At 40.8% G+C, this 16,826-nt stretch overlaps 1 protein-coding gene across 3 annotated transcripts in view; it reads left to right on the top strand.

Moving 5' to 3' along the window:
- SLC9A7 (solute carrier family 9 member A7) overlaps positions 1 to 16,826 on the top strand; it is an 83,691-nt gene that overhangs the window by 33,191 nt on the left and 33,674 nt on the right. For 2 of the 3 annotated variants that reach the window (XM_086609775.1, XM_086609786.1), the window contains exons 2-10: positions 4,105 to 4,304; positions 5,652 to 5,729; positions 6,384 to 6,460; positions 7,438 to 7,550; positions 8,913 to 9,018; positions 9,289 to 9,430; positions 13,931 to 14,036; positions 14,387 to 14,475; positions 14,587 to 14,700. In XM_086609775.1, coding sequence (XP_086465901.1) covers positions 4,105 to 4,304; positions 5,652 to 5,729; positions 6,384 to 6,460; positions 7,438 to 7,550; positions 8,913 to 9,018; positions 9,289 to 9,430; positions 13,931 to 14,036; positions 14,387 to 14,475; positions 14,587 to 14,700 — 1,025 coding nt within the window. Of the gene's footprint in view, positions 1 to 4,104; positions 4,305 to 5,651; positions 5,730 to 6,383; positions 6,461 to 7,437; positions 7,551 to 8,912; positions 9,019 to 9,288; positions 9,431 to 11,280; positions 11,285 to 13,925; positions 14,037 to 14,386; positions 14,476 to 14,586; positions 14,701 to 16,826 lie in introns of all 3 variants that reach the window. The other variant, XM_086609797.1, reaches the window with a different exon arrangement.

Here is a 16,826-nt window from a genome sequence, read left to right on the forward strand (position 1 = left end):
CACTTGGACATTGAACCATTGACCACAACTCTTTGAGTGTGACCATCCAGCCAATTCCTTATCCACCGAATGGTCCATCCATCAAAACCATGTCTTTCCAGTTTAGAGACAAGGATGTTGTGTGTGACAGTATCAAATGCTTTGGATAAGTCCAGGTAGACAATGTCAGTTGCTCTTCCCCTATCCATCAATGCTGTAACCTCACCATAGAAGGCCACCAAATTAGTCAGACAGGATTTGCCCTTAGTGAAGCCATGTTGGCTGTCACCAATCACCTCCTTATTTTCTATGTGCCTTAGCATAGTCGCCACGAGGATCTGCTCCATGATCTTGCCAGGCACAGAGGTGAGACTGACAGGCCTGTAATTCACTGGGTCTTCTTTTTTCCCCTTTTTAAAGATGGAGGTTGTGTTTCCCCTTTTCCCGTCATTGGGAACTTCACCAGATTGCCACGACTTCTGAAATATGATGGATAGTGGCTTAGCAACTTCATCTGCCAGCTCCCTCAGGACCTGTGGATGTGCCTCATCAGGTCCCATGGACTTGTCCACCTTCAGGTTCTTTAGATGGTCTCGGACCTGATCTTCTCCTACAGTGGGCAGTTCTTCATTCTCACAGTCCCTGCCTTTGCCTTCTGTGGCTTGGGCTGTGCAGCTGGAGCTCTTGCCAGTGAAGACTGAGGCAAAGAAGTCATTGAGAACCTCAGCCTTCTCCATATCCCGGGTAGCCAGGTCGCCCCTTTCCTTCCGGAGAGGGCCTACATCTTCCCTAGATCTCTTTTTATCACTGACATATCTATAGAAGTTTTTCTTGTTGCCCTTGATGTCCTTGGCCAGATTTAACTCGATCAGGGCTTTAGCTTTCCTAACCTGATCTCTGGTTGCTCGGGCAATCGCTCTGTATTCTTCCCAGGCTACCTGTCCTTGCTTCCACCCTCTATAGGCCATCTTTTTATGCCTGAGTTGGTTCAGGAGCTCCTTGTTCATCCATGCAGGCCTCCTGGTGTTCCTACCTGACTTTCTCTTTGTTGGCATGCTCTGCTCCTGAGCTTGGAGCAGGTGATCCTTAAATATTAACCAGCTTTCTTGTGCCCCTCTTCCCTTCAGAGCTTCATCCCATTGTACTCTAGCGAGGAGATCCTTGAAGAGGCCAAAGTCTGCTTTCCTGAAATCCAGGGTAGTGAGTCTACTGTGCACCCTCCTTGCTTCCCTAAGTATCTTGAATTCTACCATTTCGTGATCGCTGCAGTCAAGGCTGTCCTTGAGCGTCACGTTCCCCACCAGCCCTTCTTTGTTGGTGAGAACAAGGTCCAGCAAAGCACCTCTCATACCAGTATGCCTGTACCTTTGTAATATTGAGAACTTTCCCCTCTTATGTTTTGAACTACCAAGTGTCTGGTATTTTGAAGCTGTCTGCAGAATTTGTGTGGCTTCCTTGACCCCTTCTATTTTCACACTTACTTCCTTTCATGACTGAGCCCCATGTAGCTTTAGCCAGTTGACTGCACCTTGCCTTGACCAGCTGCTGCTGCTTCTGCTGGCCTCCTGCCTAGACCGCGGCCACCCTGGTCCCATCTGCATCGTGCTGCAAGACAGCAGCCTGGCAGCAGGGATCGGATGTTCCTAAACAGTATGGTGCCCTGCTCAAAGGTCGTCCAGTTTGGTGGTTTATTGGCAAAAGGTATATGAAAACAGGATATTTCCCTGTAGCTGTGTTAGCTGGGCTGTGGGACACTGAGGGTTCAAACATTGGATATCAATTATAGGTATAATTGGTGTATCTTCAAAACTTATTTTAAAATAACTGGTATATTTTATTGTGGGAGGAAAACATATGAGTGGATTATGTCCAGTTGTGTAATGCAATCATGTCCTGCTTTCCAGTGCATCTTGCTAATGCAATAGCAATGGGGGTTTTCCATCTGCTTCTGCGATTAATTCACTGAAGGACAATCTCTGAGCCTAAGAAGCTATTATGTCTATCGGTGTCCCCCTCTCTACTGTCGACTTAGTAGCAGTATAGATCTGGCTTTGTGCCACTGCTATGTATAAGCTCATCTGTACGGTTTTCATTCTGGCTTCTGATTTACTACAGGATTTCTGACTGATGCTGGTTAGATCAGTTTTTAACACTGACAATCTTCCTGATGTATTCTGGGAGCCTAGCTCTTTCTAGGAGGTGTGAGCTGGGGGCGTGGTGAGAGCAGCAGAAAGCTTTGGCTGCTTGCCTAGCTGGGTTGGTGAAGATGTCTGTAGCCATAACTGGTAGTGCAAGTGGCTTGGAAGTGACTGGCCATAACCTGTCACTCTGTGCAGAGCTGCGTTTCTGATGCATCTGTTGTGCATAGCTGTAAAATGCTCGGGGGTCGTTACAAGCATGCTTGTATAAACCTCCGTGTTTAAATTGTCAGTATTTGGAATTTCGGTAAGTAGCTTGATCTTGCTGAAGGGGTTTCTTCCCCTGTGTTCTCTTTGAGTATGTACTGCTCTTTTCTAAATAAAATACATCTTAATCTTCCAGTTACTTTTTTAATGATCTTGTTGCTGCTACCTTCTCTTGATGGTAGAGAAAGAGGGCTGGAGGCGAGCTGCCCACTAGTGTCACAACTGCTGTCTGCTGTACCTTCCCTTGCAGTAGAACTATTTTTCCACTTTGAACTTGAAGAGAATGAGGTGTTTGGCTTTTCTGGGGCACAGTTTGGTTACTTTTTACACTATGCTATAAAGATATGTCTCTTGGGGTTTCTTTTTGTGGTGTGTGATAGGATTTTTTTTCTTTGTTATACCTCACTTATTCTCTGGTTATTGCTTGTCAACTTCATTTACCATCTGGGGACACAGATCTGTGGATGTAGAGTGAGAGTCACAGGAAGCAAAACCAGCATTGACTTGTCAACACATCTTCATCTTGCAGTTGTGTAGAACGAGGATTAAATCACAGATCATCCTAAGGCGACAGGGAGCCTTTAGTAAATGGGTATCAATTTGTTTGCTTACCAGACCAAAACCACTTTGACTGTTCTTATATGTTCTCTCTGTAGAAATGGAGTCTTATTCTTTTCTTACTGCATTGTAAAGGAAACAGTGCTCAGTTAAAACCTTGTGCTTCTCCAGCCTCCTAGTATGGCTCTTCAGTTAGGTTACAAATTATTTTTTTGTCACTTTGTTTGATGCATCCCTTATTGATAGTGTTTCCTGGTTTGATTTTTATCTGGGCTGGCTGAGTAATTCTTATATTCCTGAATCACAGGCCTCTTATGAATGTTTATTGTTTTACCTTTTATTTTGTGAAATGTGGAAATGCTTGTGAAAGACATGTAGCTGGCTTTTTTGTGCATGTCATCTGAATTTTAGTTGCAAAGTTTGCAGAGTGCCCAGGACATTGTGCAACAAGTGTTGTTTGCTTGCTTAGAATTGTCAGGCAAAAAAAGCTGCCTCCTTGCTGCCGCTGTAAAATATTATGGCAAACATCACTGTTTCAGCTCAGTTATGTCACGTGTTTTCAGCAGTCGTTATTTGCCGGCAATGGTGTATCTGCTCACGTCTGTCCTTGGGCAGGTGGAATCATAGAATGGCATAGGCTGGAAGGGACCTCAGAGATCATCTAATGCACCCTCCCTGTCATGGGCAGGGACACCTCTCAACTAGATCAGGCTACTCAAGGCTCTGTCCAACCTGGCCTTGAACACCTCCAGGGAGGGGGCATCCACAACCTCTCTGGGCAATCTATTCCAAAGTCTGACCACCCTCGTACTGAAGAATTTCTTCCTAAGAATGTTTGATGTGTCCTAGTGTGCAGCCTCTTGTGCAACTCGGGGTTTATGCATTAGGGGTGTGAATGAGGGTGAGGAAGACAAAACACAAACCAGAGTATTTTGTTTGTCACTTCAGGCAGATACCAGATTTTATGAATTCGTGGGTAGTTTTGATGTGCTCTGGGCTTCTCTTCCTCTGAAGGAAGCTGATAGTAACAATTCGCTGCAAAATGTTTATGATGCACCTATGCTTGTAAGGCTCATGCGTTAAACCTTGGATGTTACCTGAAACTAGAAAGTTAGGTACAGGAATGGCAAATCAGCCTCATGGATTTTTAACTCTCTTCCAGGACTCATAGTTGGGGTGATCTTGAGATATGGGACTCCCTCTACCAGCGGCCACGACAAGCCGTTCAGCTGCTCGCGGGAGGACAGGCCGTTCACCACCCTGCTGGTCAACGTCAGCGGGAAGTTCTTTGAATATACGCTCAAGGGGGAAATAAGCCCTGGGAAGATCCACAACGTGGAGCAAAATGACATGTTGCGAAAGGTGAGGGTAGACCCTTTCCTGTGCTTGGCTGAGTGTTTCTTTGTCTATGCTTCCCTCCCTCCTCCCTGCTTTATCCCCTTTGAATGTTAGGTAGTATCACGTGTCTGTATTCCTGATAGTACCAGCGCTTCAATGCTTAATTCAAAGCACCTTCTATAGTATATTGCTGCCAGTAAAACCGTGCTCTGTTGCATGTACGTAGTGCTTTCCCAAAGCTCTTGATTGCTGTTTGAAGACTTCGTGTACGTTTCTAAGGTCTGTAGTATTCACAAAAACCAGCTGTGCAAAAAAAGCCTCATGCTGCCTTTTATAATACAATATAAGGAAAATGATCTTTTCTTAGTGCATAAGTTATTGTTTCTTACTGTTTTTTTTTTTTAATCTGTTTATTGTCAGGAAGTAGTTACTGCTTACATCCTTATAATCCGCCAACTTAGTCTGTTATTGGAAGTGAAAGTCATCTGTTAACTTACTCAGCTCTGTTATTTGGTTTCTTATTCTATTCAGTGTCAGGAATTAATGACCTTTGTGTGTATCAAAGCTAGACTTTGATATACTTCAAGTATGGGATTGAGACTTTAAGGTTTGTAACTAAAAAATACTTATTTCTGCTGACTATGAAGAGAGCTTAGGTAACTGTTTATATCTAATCTACCTGTCTGCTATAGATATCTAAAGTTAGCTGAAATTAATCCTATTCTGGGAGTACACACTTGTGTTTATCTTCTAACCTGTACTTAGATGAGGGTGAAGAGAGCCTAGTTACTCACATGTGTGCAGGTCTTCTGTTTGGGTTTTAAATGTTGTTTTTTTTCCTTACTCTAGTGTAGTCTTTCATGGATACCTAGAGCTTCCACTGAAATACGTGGAAGTGATGCATGATCCCAATTCCTGAAAACCAGTCTTGTATCTGACCTGATAGGCTTACAACAACTGTGCAGAGGCTAGACTCAGGCCAAAAAAAAATCTAAAAAAATTTTTAAAAAATTCTTAGATAGCATCTCATCTGCAAACATAAGAATATAATTTGCCACAAATAAGAGATCTTCTCGAGTGTCATTTCTCTTATAATTTTTTAATTTAAAAAGGGAACTGTCTTTGGGACTGCTGCAAGACTGTGATTGGTGATGGATGTAATGTCTGTTTTTCTAGATGCTGTTTGCCATGAAGAGCTGCTGCTTTTTGCTGCTGCATATGTATAGAGCTGGCCAGTATTTTGGAGGGTCAACTTAGCCAGTTGTTTGCTATTTCAACAATCAAATAGTAGTTGTCAGAAAATGAAAGGAAAAAGACCTAACAACTTGTGTATATCTGTTTCTAATTGGAGTTTCATGTTTTATTTTTTAGGTAACATTTGACCCAGAAGTTTTTTTCAACATTCTGCTGCCTCCTATTATTTTTCATGCTGGTTATAGCCTGAAGAAAGTAAGTGCAATAATCTTCTGAGGAGATAGCCCTTTTTGCTGATTTGTTCAGGAGTACAGTCTCCACTTCAAGCGCTTTTATTTTTTTGTGGCAGTAAGAAAAATCTCATTTCCTCCATAGATGGTTATATTTTAAAAGAAAATACGTGTACTTTTTGCTATAAACACATTAAATTCTATTTAATCTTGCTGGTTTATTTTCCTTTGAACTAAAGTAAAAGACGTCCTGCTATGAATTGTTTTGGTCCTTCTCAAATATCCTTAATTTATGCTGAGAGGTGAACCCAGCCTTGAATCCCAGTGGGGATGTGTCAGACACTGAATGGCAGAAGGGCCCAGATTCTGTTCTCACTTGAAGATACCATGAATTGGTCCTGGTTTTTAGTTTTGCAACTTACTCTTACATCTCTTGGGAAGACATCTCTCTGGAAAGCATCCTGTCAATAAGTTCCATATAGGATTTAACACATGGTTCAGATTTGGTTTATTCGATTTATTGAAGTTGGACAAAATTTACATGGGCGTAATGGAAGCATTTCTCTGAAATGGGGGAGTGTTTCTATCTGTTAATGCAAGTGTAGTAGTGTGCTGTATGTTTTGAACAGATGATATAACTCATTTTAGATAAGTATGTAAACCTCTTTTTCCTATGTAGAGACACTTTTTCAGGAATTTGGGGTCCATTTTGGCTTACGCTTTTTTAGGAACAGCGGTCTCCTGTTTTATTATTGGGTAAGTGAACTTTGTGATACTAGTTCCTTTCTATACTGCAGTTTTATTTGATAAAGTGTATGTTGGGCCTTCCAGATTGCCTCAATTTTGTGATTTGCTTGTTGGAGGATTTTACGTGTATATCCTCCAGACAAAATGCAAATGTAACTTTTGCTGAGATTTATCCCAGTTCTAAACAATACTGTGCCTTGAAATGATATTGTCAAGTTTGAATCATTTGACAAGTCCACAGTACTAAAGAGGGGCATTGAGTTTTTGATGTAATAGTCCATTCCAAAACAAACAACCTTGTTAGACTTTTACTAGAGTTTGCTTTAACTTGAATTGCAGACATTACTTGTAATAGAATTCTAGCTCTCAAACTTTGAAATGTCCCTTTCAATGTCCACGTGCTCTTTTTATCTCTCTGCATATGTGTGTATATATACACTCACATTTAGTTTGAGATAGCTAGTCATGTTGGTTTACTTGCATACAATCTCGTATGCTGCTTGTATTACTGTCTGGTGTACAGATATTCTGAAATACAGAAATTCTGAATTGCATAGGTGACCTTGGTTTGTCTCTCAAAGAATTTCACTAAAGAGAAATACTTCAAAGGCTGTTCTTAGTTCAGAGCTTTTGGCCTATGTACTGTGTTGGGAGAAGCAATGCTGAGGGGAATTTTGAACAGGGAGAGATTCTCTCTGGTGGAATAAGGAAACAACCTGTAGATTCTGTGTACTAGTTGTGCAAACAGATTTCATGCTTTGCTTGCACGTTTTAAATGATATATTCTGGATCATATATCACTTGTCTCAGTTCAAAGGGAAGAGAAGAAAGTTGATTTTGAGAGTTTAGTGTTAATCCGTGGCAGTGTCCCACAGAGCTGTAGCATAACCAAGCTCACCTGAAATATGTTACCTGTGCTTTTCCTTTGCTTATCTGAAATGCACCAACTTGTTTGACTTAGACTATTTTATCCTCTTTCTCTTCAGGAATCTCATGTATGGGGTTGTGAAACTAATGAAGTTGGTGGGTCAGCTCTCTGATAAATTCTATTATACAGACTGCCTCCTCTTTGGAGCGATAATATCTGCCACTGATCCAGGTAGCTTGCTGAACATTTCTTAATAACCTTCCAAAATAATCCTATTGCTAGGGTTCTTGGCTGCATAGCATGAAGATATTAACAGCATTTTGTTTTCAGTTATGCCATGCTGACATCTCTGATCCTCTTCTCTGAAATGCATGCAAATTCTTAGTGTTGTGAAAGCTGTTCTCTGTCGATTTGGTGTGCACTGGTATGATGTGGTGTTATGTTCAGAGAAAAACGTTAACTTTCCTATTCAAATACTTTAAATACTTTTTTCCCCAGTAGTTTTTTTTTAGTGTGCATCGAGTTTAAGATTGCAAATAGATGAAATTAGTACATTGCGTGGGTAGCAGGACTTCTTCCTTTAGCTGCATTGCTTGGGACATTGGATAATTTAAGAGCAATATTTGAGGCTTAAAAGCTCTTTAGGTGTGGGGAATCTTTTTTCTTTTTCCTCCTTCAAATGAACTTCGTGTTTTACAAGTTTGCTAGAAGAGCATTCTTCTGCTTAAAGTAACTTGTGCTTTTGCCGAGATAAGGTAGTCATGCTTCAAAGTCCAGCAGGCTCACATGGGTTTCTGTGCTTGATAGATCAGTCTGGAGAGCTAGTGTGTGTCAGGGGCCAGGGGAGGGAGTGGTGAAGGATAAAGTTTGACATTTGAAACAGCTTATTTGAGGTCCTCCGTGGTGAGTTGTGTGAAAATAGGAAGTAGCTCCTGTGATTGAGCCGAGCTCTGAACAGCTGGTGGTTGCACACAATTTATGCAAAAAACCACCATGTGATTTTTGAAGCTCATATATGGGAACATCTTCAAGATCATGGTCTTTCTTCTCAGACTGAAGTTTCTTGAAAGGATGGCTATAAATATTTAGCAGTCTTGCCCCTTTTCAAATTCTGCACAAATGCACACTTCTGTGGCATAATGTACACTTTGGGGAACACTTAGGATTATTAACACTATTTTTACAACAGCTGAAATAATAAAGATATGTCAATAATCCATACAGCCTTTAAAAGTAGCAAGAGCTGCACAGCGTTTTGTTAATTTTTCTTACATGGAATGTGTTCTACAGAAAATATCAGGGCTTTGGGAGGAGTGCTTTGTCTGCCCCATGCCCTTGATCATGGAGGCTTTCCTGTAAACACTGTGTAGATGAGGGGATAACAGAGCCCCCTCCTAATGGAGCTGCCCTAAAACTGGTGACAGAATTGCTTATCTACAGATAAACATGACAAATCTATTTCCCAGTTTAATTTTGATCCTGTACTTCAACCCCTGAGTTTTGTTCCTTTAGGCAAACTGGAAAGTCTTCTCCATCAGCTCACACAGTCTTTCCTGAAGTCAGCCAGTGTGTTTTCTCTTTTTCTTTCTGTAGTTACCGTGCTAGCAATATTTAATGAGCTGCATGCTGATGTCGATCTCTATGCCCTTCTGTTTGGGGAGAGCGTGTTGAATGATGCTGTTGCCATTGTATTATCTTCGTAAGTAACTACCTGAATTTCCACTCTGAAATTACTTAATTGCTTTGGTATTTCTCTAAAATAAATGCTTTTTCTGAGAAATGTGACTTTGAATTTAAATAGAGTGTCTTGAATTGAATGAATAAACATTGCAAACATTTGCCAAGATCCCTCATGCATACATGTATCAGGCAAATTTGCCTTCAGTATGAGATTGTGTCTTCTCTTGCTGTTAAGGAATAAAACTTTACTGATGCCATTTCTATTTTCTCATTGTGTTACTCTTTCTAGATCTATAGTTGCTTACCAACCAACAGGGGAAAATACCCATGCTTTTGATGCAGCAGCGTTTTTCAAGTCTGTTGGTGTTTTCCTGGGCATATTCAGTGGCTCTTTCATGATGGGAGCAGTGACGGGGGTTGTGACAGCTCTGATATCCTTTTTCACATTTAGTTCTTCCAGACTAGATGCTACCTTCAGGTACCAACAGGACTCATCTGTTTCCATCTATAGCAATGTTGACACTAGCTTATTTTAATCTGAATGTGAAGATGTGATCAGTATTCATGTAGCCTTTTTCTATAGAAAGGAGTATAGGTACCCACAGAAATCACCTTTTTCCAGTGTAACTGGATCCACACTAGAAATTTTAGTGATATTGCTGCAACCTAAGGGGAGGCCCTAGATGGCAAGTCCTAATGTTCTGCTTCCTTTAAGGAAATTAAAAAAATGTGGTTTTTTTTTTTTATTATTAGGCTTGAAAAACGTCTCATATTATAACTAGTGTTTGATTTTGTTCTCAGCAAAATCATTAATAGCTATTTCTGACCCCACAGGGTTCTTTCTGAGAGTCCTGCATTTAACCTTTCTGCTGGAAATCTGTCATCTGTCTTGGATAAGACTCTATTTCTGCTAGAGTTAACATGATAACATGATGTGCTTTACATGACCTGTCCTGCTCTTGAAGCTTGCTGTCGCTATTTTGTTAGAGCTTTGAGGTGTTCAGTGAGTGATCTGTGTGGGTTTTGTTTTAGGCTCAGGTAGTAGACCTTAAGCCTGACCTCCAGAAATTGTGATGCTTCTTCAGGAAAAAAAGTCCAAATTCTTTCCTTTTAAACTAGCTAGTATATTTGTACACATCACAGATTTCTTTGATCTGCCTAGGTTTCTGAAAACTGATCTAAAAGGGGTAGAACCTGTGATTCTTCATCTTAAGTAATAATGTCTCAACTGAGTCTTACGCACCATGCAGATATGTCTAGATACATGTCTGCATAATGGTAACCCTTCAGGTATAAGGGGAAGATGTGCTGAGATGCTTTAATGTTCAGCCTTCCAGTTCCCACTGTTCTGCAGTCGATGTGGCCCAGAAACATGACTCTTTATCTGACTTTTAGGCTACCAGCCATCCATAGCTCTAGCTGACCAAATACTGTTGCTGTGGTTTTTAGCTTGCTGGTTGGCTACTAATTACAGCTGAAATGTGTTCAGTTAATTTTGTAAAATCATACTTCTAGAAGCAGCAATTGGTTCTTGCTGTATCTAATGTTTGTGCTCAGAGTGCATGAGGCTGGGAGTGGGGAGGCTGTTTAGAAGACAGCCTCTGTGGGTTGTTTGTTTTGGTTTTGTGGGTTTTTTTTTGTGTATGTTTCTTTTGCTTTTTTTAAAACAAAACAACAAAGCAAACAAAAAATCCTTAAATTGTTGCTCAGTTACACCATTTTAACTATCTTCTTTTGGGAAAATACTTAATGTCATGCAATATTGTAGAGACAAACTGGAAATTTGCATTTTACCCTTTGTAGCTGATTAGAACCCTTAACTTACATCATGAATGAAGTGAATAGACTGTTATTCCTGTAGCTGTGAAGTACTTATAACTGTGCCTCTCTACAAGTGAGAGGCTTCATGCGCTCATGCATTGTCCTTTGAAAACAGACAGAACAATTAGTTTCCAGATATGATGCAACTAATATATGTGGGCTTGTTCTGGCTTTCAACAAGCTCTCTTGGCCTCACTGTGGTTATTTTTATAACTGTTGAGCTATTGTACCACTCTGTGTTTTTTTTCTAAATTGCAGAATCTGCCTAGTTGAAATGAAGTGAAGCAGAAGGTCACGTCTAAGGAATAAATAAAAAAAAGTTGTCTTTGCTTTAATGTTTAAGTTAAGAAAACAGAAATAATTACTTAATTTGAATTAGCACTTCAATCCGGTCAATTTATTGTATGAAATAGTAAGATGATTTTTTCCATACCTTTCTCTCACCCTACTCTTCCTCCAGAATGATGAGCACAGGTTTTCATTTCAGATTTAATGAAACGTTTTGATATGGCTCCTTACCATGAGAGCAAGGGGAATGAAGAGTTTAGTTCACAAAGCTGCTAGAAAAGACTGGAAATGAGGAATCTGTTCTGACAAGGGCTCTTGTCTAACTGCAGGGAAACAAGGTTCAACCTCTTGCTCTCCTGTGGAGTGGCTGTGGCTATCCAGTTTTCCAAGCATCCATGAATGCCTTTTGAGCCAGGCAGTGGCATAAACTGGTGGTGGAATTAATCAGAGTGCTCTGTGGGAAGATGGGGTGTAGTTGTTGCTGTGGTGGATGTTGCTGCTTTAGAAACACAATGCTACAAAATGGGTCTGTGTAGGAAGGGAAAAAAATAATCTAGCTTAGTGTAACAGTACATCCTCAAAAGTTTGAGAGATCATTTATACAGAGAAGTGTCTCTGTGGAGAATGACAGCTGTTTAAAAAAAAAATGCTGAGTTTTATATTTGGTGTAAGGTCAACTATCATGGAGATATATATACACGTATATATATATTTTATGGTGGTGAAGGCTTTTGTTTAGAGTGCAGCCTTCTGACAAAGCAGGGTTGCAGCTGAAGGTGTGGCTGGAATACGTATGTTTCAGAGCCCCTGTCCTCCTCCAAGTTAGCAGAGAATGCCAACAAGAAGTAAGTGTGGGTGGGGAGCGGGTGGCCAGCCTCAGGATGGCTTCATCCCAACTAGGCTCCTGTTGAAATGCTGCCAGCTGTTTGCCTCTAGTGTTAATCACTTGTGGCTTGTTGTGAACACTGTATTCTGTGATAAAGCCTGCAGGAGACTTTCCACTGAGACTTCTGGGCTGCCTGACTGCTGCTTGCAGGAAACAGTCAAGAGTGCTGTGAGCCCCAGATCTCCCAGGACCTGTGAATTTTCTTGTGAAAAGTGGTGCTGCTCATTGCTTTTAACATCCCTATTCCTTATTGAGCCATGACTCCCCAAGCAACACTGCTGCTGTTTGCTTTAGATAGCGTAGTGCTGTAGAGAGCCCAGGATGCAGCTGTGCTATGTGTGGAGAGCAATGGTGGATGATGGTGCAGCCTTGAGGTGTCCATTGAGGTACTGATTGCCTTCATATGAGCAGGGGAGAGTGCTACCACTTCACTATTTTAAGTGTCCTTGCTGTGCTTCTGCCATTCTCCCACGTGGATTTCAGAGAAGATTGTGCTGGCTGTCAGCTCTCAGAAAGACCAGGGATCTCTCTACCACCCCTGTTGGACCATGGTTTCTTTCTGTCTCTCCTAGTACAGTTGCACATAGCTGTCTGCTTTTCAGGTGCAGTGAGTTGTTCAGTGTTTACCTTCTGCCAAAGTACTGATGAGGAAAAAGCCTCCCAAAAATCCTATAAACATGTGAATAACTTTTTTTTGTAGTATGTGAAGAACTATATTTAACATTACTGAAATCTATTCCGCTTTTTCAGTAGCTGTATGAACTGTTAATTCAGTATGTGTTTGACTTTCCTCAAGTTCTGCTCTCCTTTGGAAGATGAACTTGTTTTTTCTTCCCATTGAAAGACTGAGCTAGTCTGAGTTGACTTTTACTTTAAAACACGTCAACACAAGGAGAGGAAATATATTTTATTGTAGGTCGGGTTTCTGTTTTGACACAAAAGTACAGAAGTAGCCATGCTTGCTGAAAAAGACTTGTCAACAAATCTGAGTAGAAAAATTCCGATAAATATACTTAATCTTAGGGTTGCTGTAGTCAAGAACAGCCCTGTGAATTAAGTGCTTCTGAATGTATTTTATGCTTTATTTAAAGCTGGGAGATGGGATCTTTATTTGGTGGGGACACACATGCCAAAACAAAAGAAAAAAAAACCCAAACCCAAGACACAATCTAAAAGGAGTGTCAGGTATACATCCCTTCCCTGCTGGCACTCTGGAGGGAAATGTGGGATAGAGTAAGATACTACCTCAAAGAGGTGGAGCCACAGTGATGCCATGGATATGCAGCAAAAATATCCCAAACTGATGACTGTTGCAAGGGGTGACCTTTATTCTGGAGTTTGTCTTGATGTGATAGAGTTGATGTTTTTCAGCACTAAAAGCATTTTGTTCTCAGACTTGTGGATACAAAAAGGCTAGAAGCAGAAATTTTCCAGCTACTGCAGCGTCCTGTGAAAGTTCTTTTTCCCATGCAGGCTAGCTGAGAAACAGTTTGAGGTTTTTGTAAACTAAGACTTTATCTTGCACCTGTAGCTTGTTATGCAGTCTTGTTTATGGCACACTGGGAAAGTTGTCTTGAAATGGGTGTTGTAGCATTTAGCCAATCACTCTGGGAGGTGGATGGTCAAGCGACCAATTGCCTTGGCCATCCTTGTGAACCATATTATATATATATACGGATTTGTAATTAATAAACGGCTGATGCTGCTGATACTGCTGCTGCTGCTCCTGCTGTTGGCATTGGCTCTTTCTCCTGCACCTGAATTCTATGTCGTTCTTCTCTCCGTCCCCGAGACAGCAGCGACACAGACTAGTGTCGGTTGTTAGCTCATAAAAACATTTTTCATAAATACTAGGTACAGAGAAGCCAAAGGACCACTGTGTGGGGGGAGGTGTTTTTGTTTGTGGGTTTTTTTATCCCTTAACAAATGACTTAACGTGACGAAGTTTACCAAGTTGCACTGCTTCCCCCTACTGGAAACGGCTCTCTTCTTCTTGATGTCCTGGAGCACTTTTTTGCTTGCAGAAGCTTGTGGATTTACTGGTGAGTTGTTGAGATTCAAGCTTATGGAGACAGAAGTCCTGTCTGTCCTAGCCCTTTTTCCCCTTTCTCAATGAAACCTTCCAATGAGAAACATAATGTTGGTACTTTAAGCTTTGATATGTTCTATACAATGCCATTGAAAGTGCAGCTCACTGTGTGGCTTTTAAAAGCACTGGTTTGGTTCATGTACTCAACTGCCCCTTGATTCCAACCTGGGATCTAACTCAGTTGAGAATAAGGTTCATAATATCTCAAGGTTAAGGGTGATGTATAAATTTAATAGAACTTGAGTAAATGTGTTGAGTTCTCACAGTAAACAGGCTGATTTATACTCTGATTTTTGTTCACAGGTGTGGTGGCTGTCCTCTTCTGTGGAATTACCCAGGCTCATTATACATACAATAATTTGTCAGTTGAATCAAGAAGTCGCACTAAGCAGGTAGGACTGTCTCTCACATTTTGTACACTGTGTTGCTGTAGTATTATGTCTATTGTTTTTGAAAAGCAGCTTTATTGCTTGGCCATTAATGTGTGACTGTTTTCTCCCTAGCTCTTTGAGGTATTGCACTTCCTGGCAGAGAACTTCATATTTTCTTATATGGGTTTGGCACTGTTTACTTTCCAGAAACACATATTCAGCCCAGTTTTCATCATTGGAGCTTTTGTATCCTTTTTTGCTTTCTGTGAGGTTTCTCTATCTTATGTACTTGAAAACTTGTGGAGTCTGTTGGCTTTATTGTGAATAGAGGATAGTGGCTGACCTGAGTTTCTTTCATGTCTTGCAGGCATAAGAATTTTGAGAACAATATTCGGTTTCCCCTTACATCAAATCCCTAGGGCCTCTGTGCCACACAGTTGTTGGCTCTGCACCTAAGCAAGTGCTGTGTCATATAACTTCAATAGATAAATGCTTTACTGTGTGACTTGGCTATTGCCAACCAGCAGTGCTTGTGTTGCTCTTGTATTTGAGCTTTGGGGGCCTAGCAAGGATTAATTCTTTTTCTTCGCTTCCAATGGTCCCTTGAAGACAACAAATAAACTTCAGGTAAATAAAGAGGATCATGGGTGAACAGGACATCTTTGAGCAATGCCCCAAAGGTACAGATCAGGTTCTCAGGTGACAGGAGGAGGAAGGAACTGAGCTGTGGTGCACACCATGATATATGAAGGGTGCACACTCTGAAAGGTGATGGTATTGGAGGTGGGTATCCAGTTCCCATTGTCCCTGGCTAACTTGGTACCTGACTCTTGAATTCCCTAGAATGGAACACTCTTGTAGTAGTGACACTCAAGCATGCTGGGAATCACTAGATTCCTCTTTGCACCCTGCCCCTGTTGAAATAGCTTATGTACCTATTTCTTTACTATATTGTTGGCCGCTTGAAAATGCGCAGCAATTAAAAGTGTGCAGGAAGCAATGGGACCTAGTCTTCCAGTCATGATTTTTCTCTGCCTGCTGCAGCAGTAGGGCTATCAGCAATGAGATAAAAACCTGTTGAAAAGACACATAAAGATTGCCTGATCCAGATGTATTTCTCTTCTCTCCTTTCCACTGTTTTCTTTCATCTCTGTAGTGCTTCTAGGGATTTATCGCGTTTGTCTTTATTTTCCTTTGGCCATTTACCTTTTTTTTTTCTGAAACAGTAATAAATTTTCTCCTGTATCTCCTCATGTCCATTCTTCTGACCTAAAAAACACTCCAGAGCCCTGCAGCCATTGGATAAAGACATGAACAGAATAGTTGCATCTGGTATATTAAGCACTGTAATTTTTCATCTTTGCTGTGGCCTTCTGTGGTCTCCAGGTTATGCTATCTGTCTTGGGTTTGTTTTCAGTATTTATTTAGTTTCTTTCTCTTCCCACCTACCTACCTTTTACTAAATTTTTCACATCTTTTTCTACCACTGCACTTAACCTCTGTTTCCTCTTGAGTGTTTTTCTACCTTTGTGAGGAGGGCAGCTAGTACTAGCACCCACATCTTACCTCAACAGCTCCTGTCCCCATTGAGTTAACACCTTGTGGGAACGAAGTGTAGAGACATGATTAGCCGTTGAAAGAAAGGTTGGACTGCGAAGGCAGAGCTGAAACCTCAGTGCCATTGACAAAAATCCTAGACATTCTTCGTTTGACAACAAATGATATCTGTTTTCTGCAGTCTTCAAAAGGACTACTATAAAAGTTGTTTGGAACAATTACCTGAAGCTTTTTGTACAAAGTAATAATCAAAATCTTTTCTTAGAGACATAATTTCCTGCAGACAGTGTTGCATTGCTTTAGCTATGACAACACCCAGTGGTGTCTAGAGTTCTTAAATAGTTTTACTTCTTTTCCATACAAGAGCTGTTTCATTCTTCTAATGTTGTTATCCCAGCAACAAATGATTACTGTTTGGTGTGCTTTTGGTTGTGTTAGTGTTTTATGGGATTTCAGCACATCAGTCTAGTTGATCCCTAAGTGTCCCTTAGATGGTGGAGGACATATTCAGCTTTCTGCTTCTTTGCTGGAGCCACTGTATGTTTTACACCATAGTAAGGGTGAGGAGGAGCTTACCACCTACTGTCATGAATTTCTGCAATCCTCTTTTACTACTCTTTTTGGACTTAATTCTGATGCTGATAAGTGAGTTTTGGATTTATCATCTTAGTAATTCTAAGTGTTTACCAGCCAGTAGGAGACTACCTCCACAGGGGCTTTAATGAAGTGGCCACTTACTGGTCTTATGCTGTTTTTTCTCCTGTATATAGGACTGCATTTCTGTTGGTGAATTTTTTTAAGTAAAGTATTCATTT

Source organism: Tauraco erythrolophus, chromosome 1, assembly GCF_009769465.1.
Source record: "Tauraco erythrolophus isolate bTauEry1 chromosome 1, bTauEry1.pri, whole genome shotgun sequence".
NCBI lineage: Eukaryota > Metazoa > Chordata > Aves > Musophagiformes > Musophagidae > Tauraco > Tauraco erythrolophus.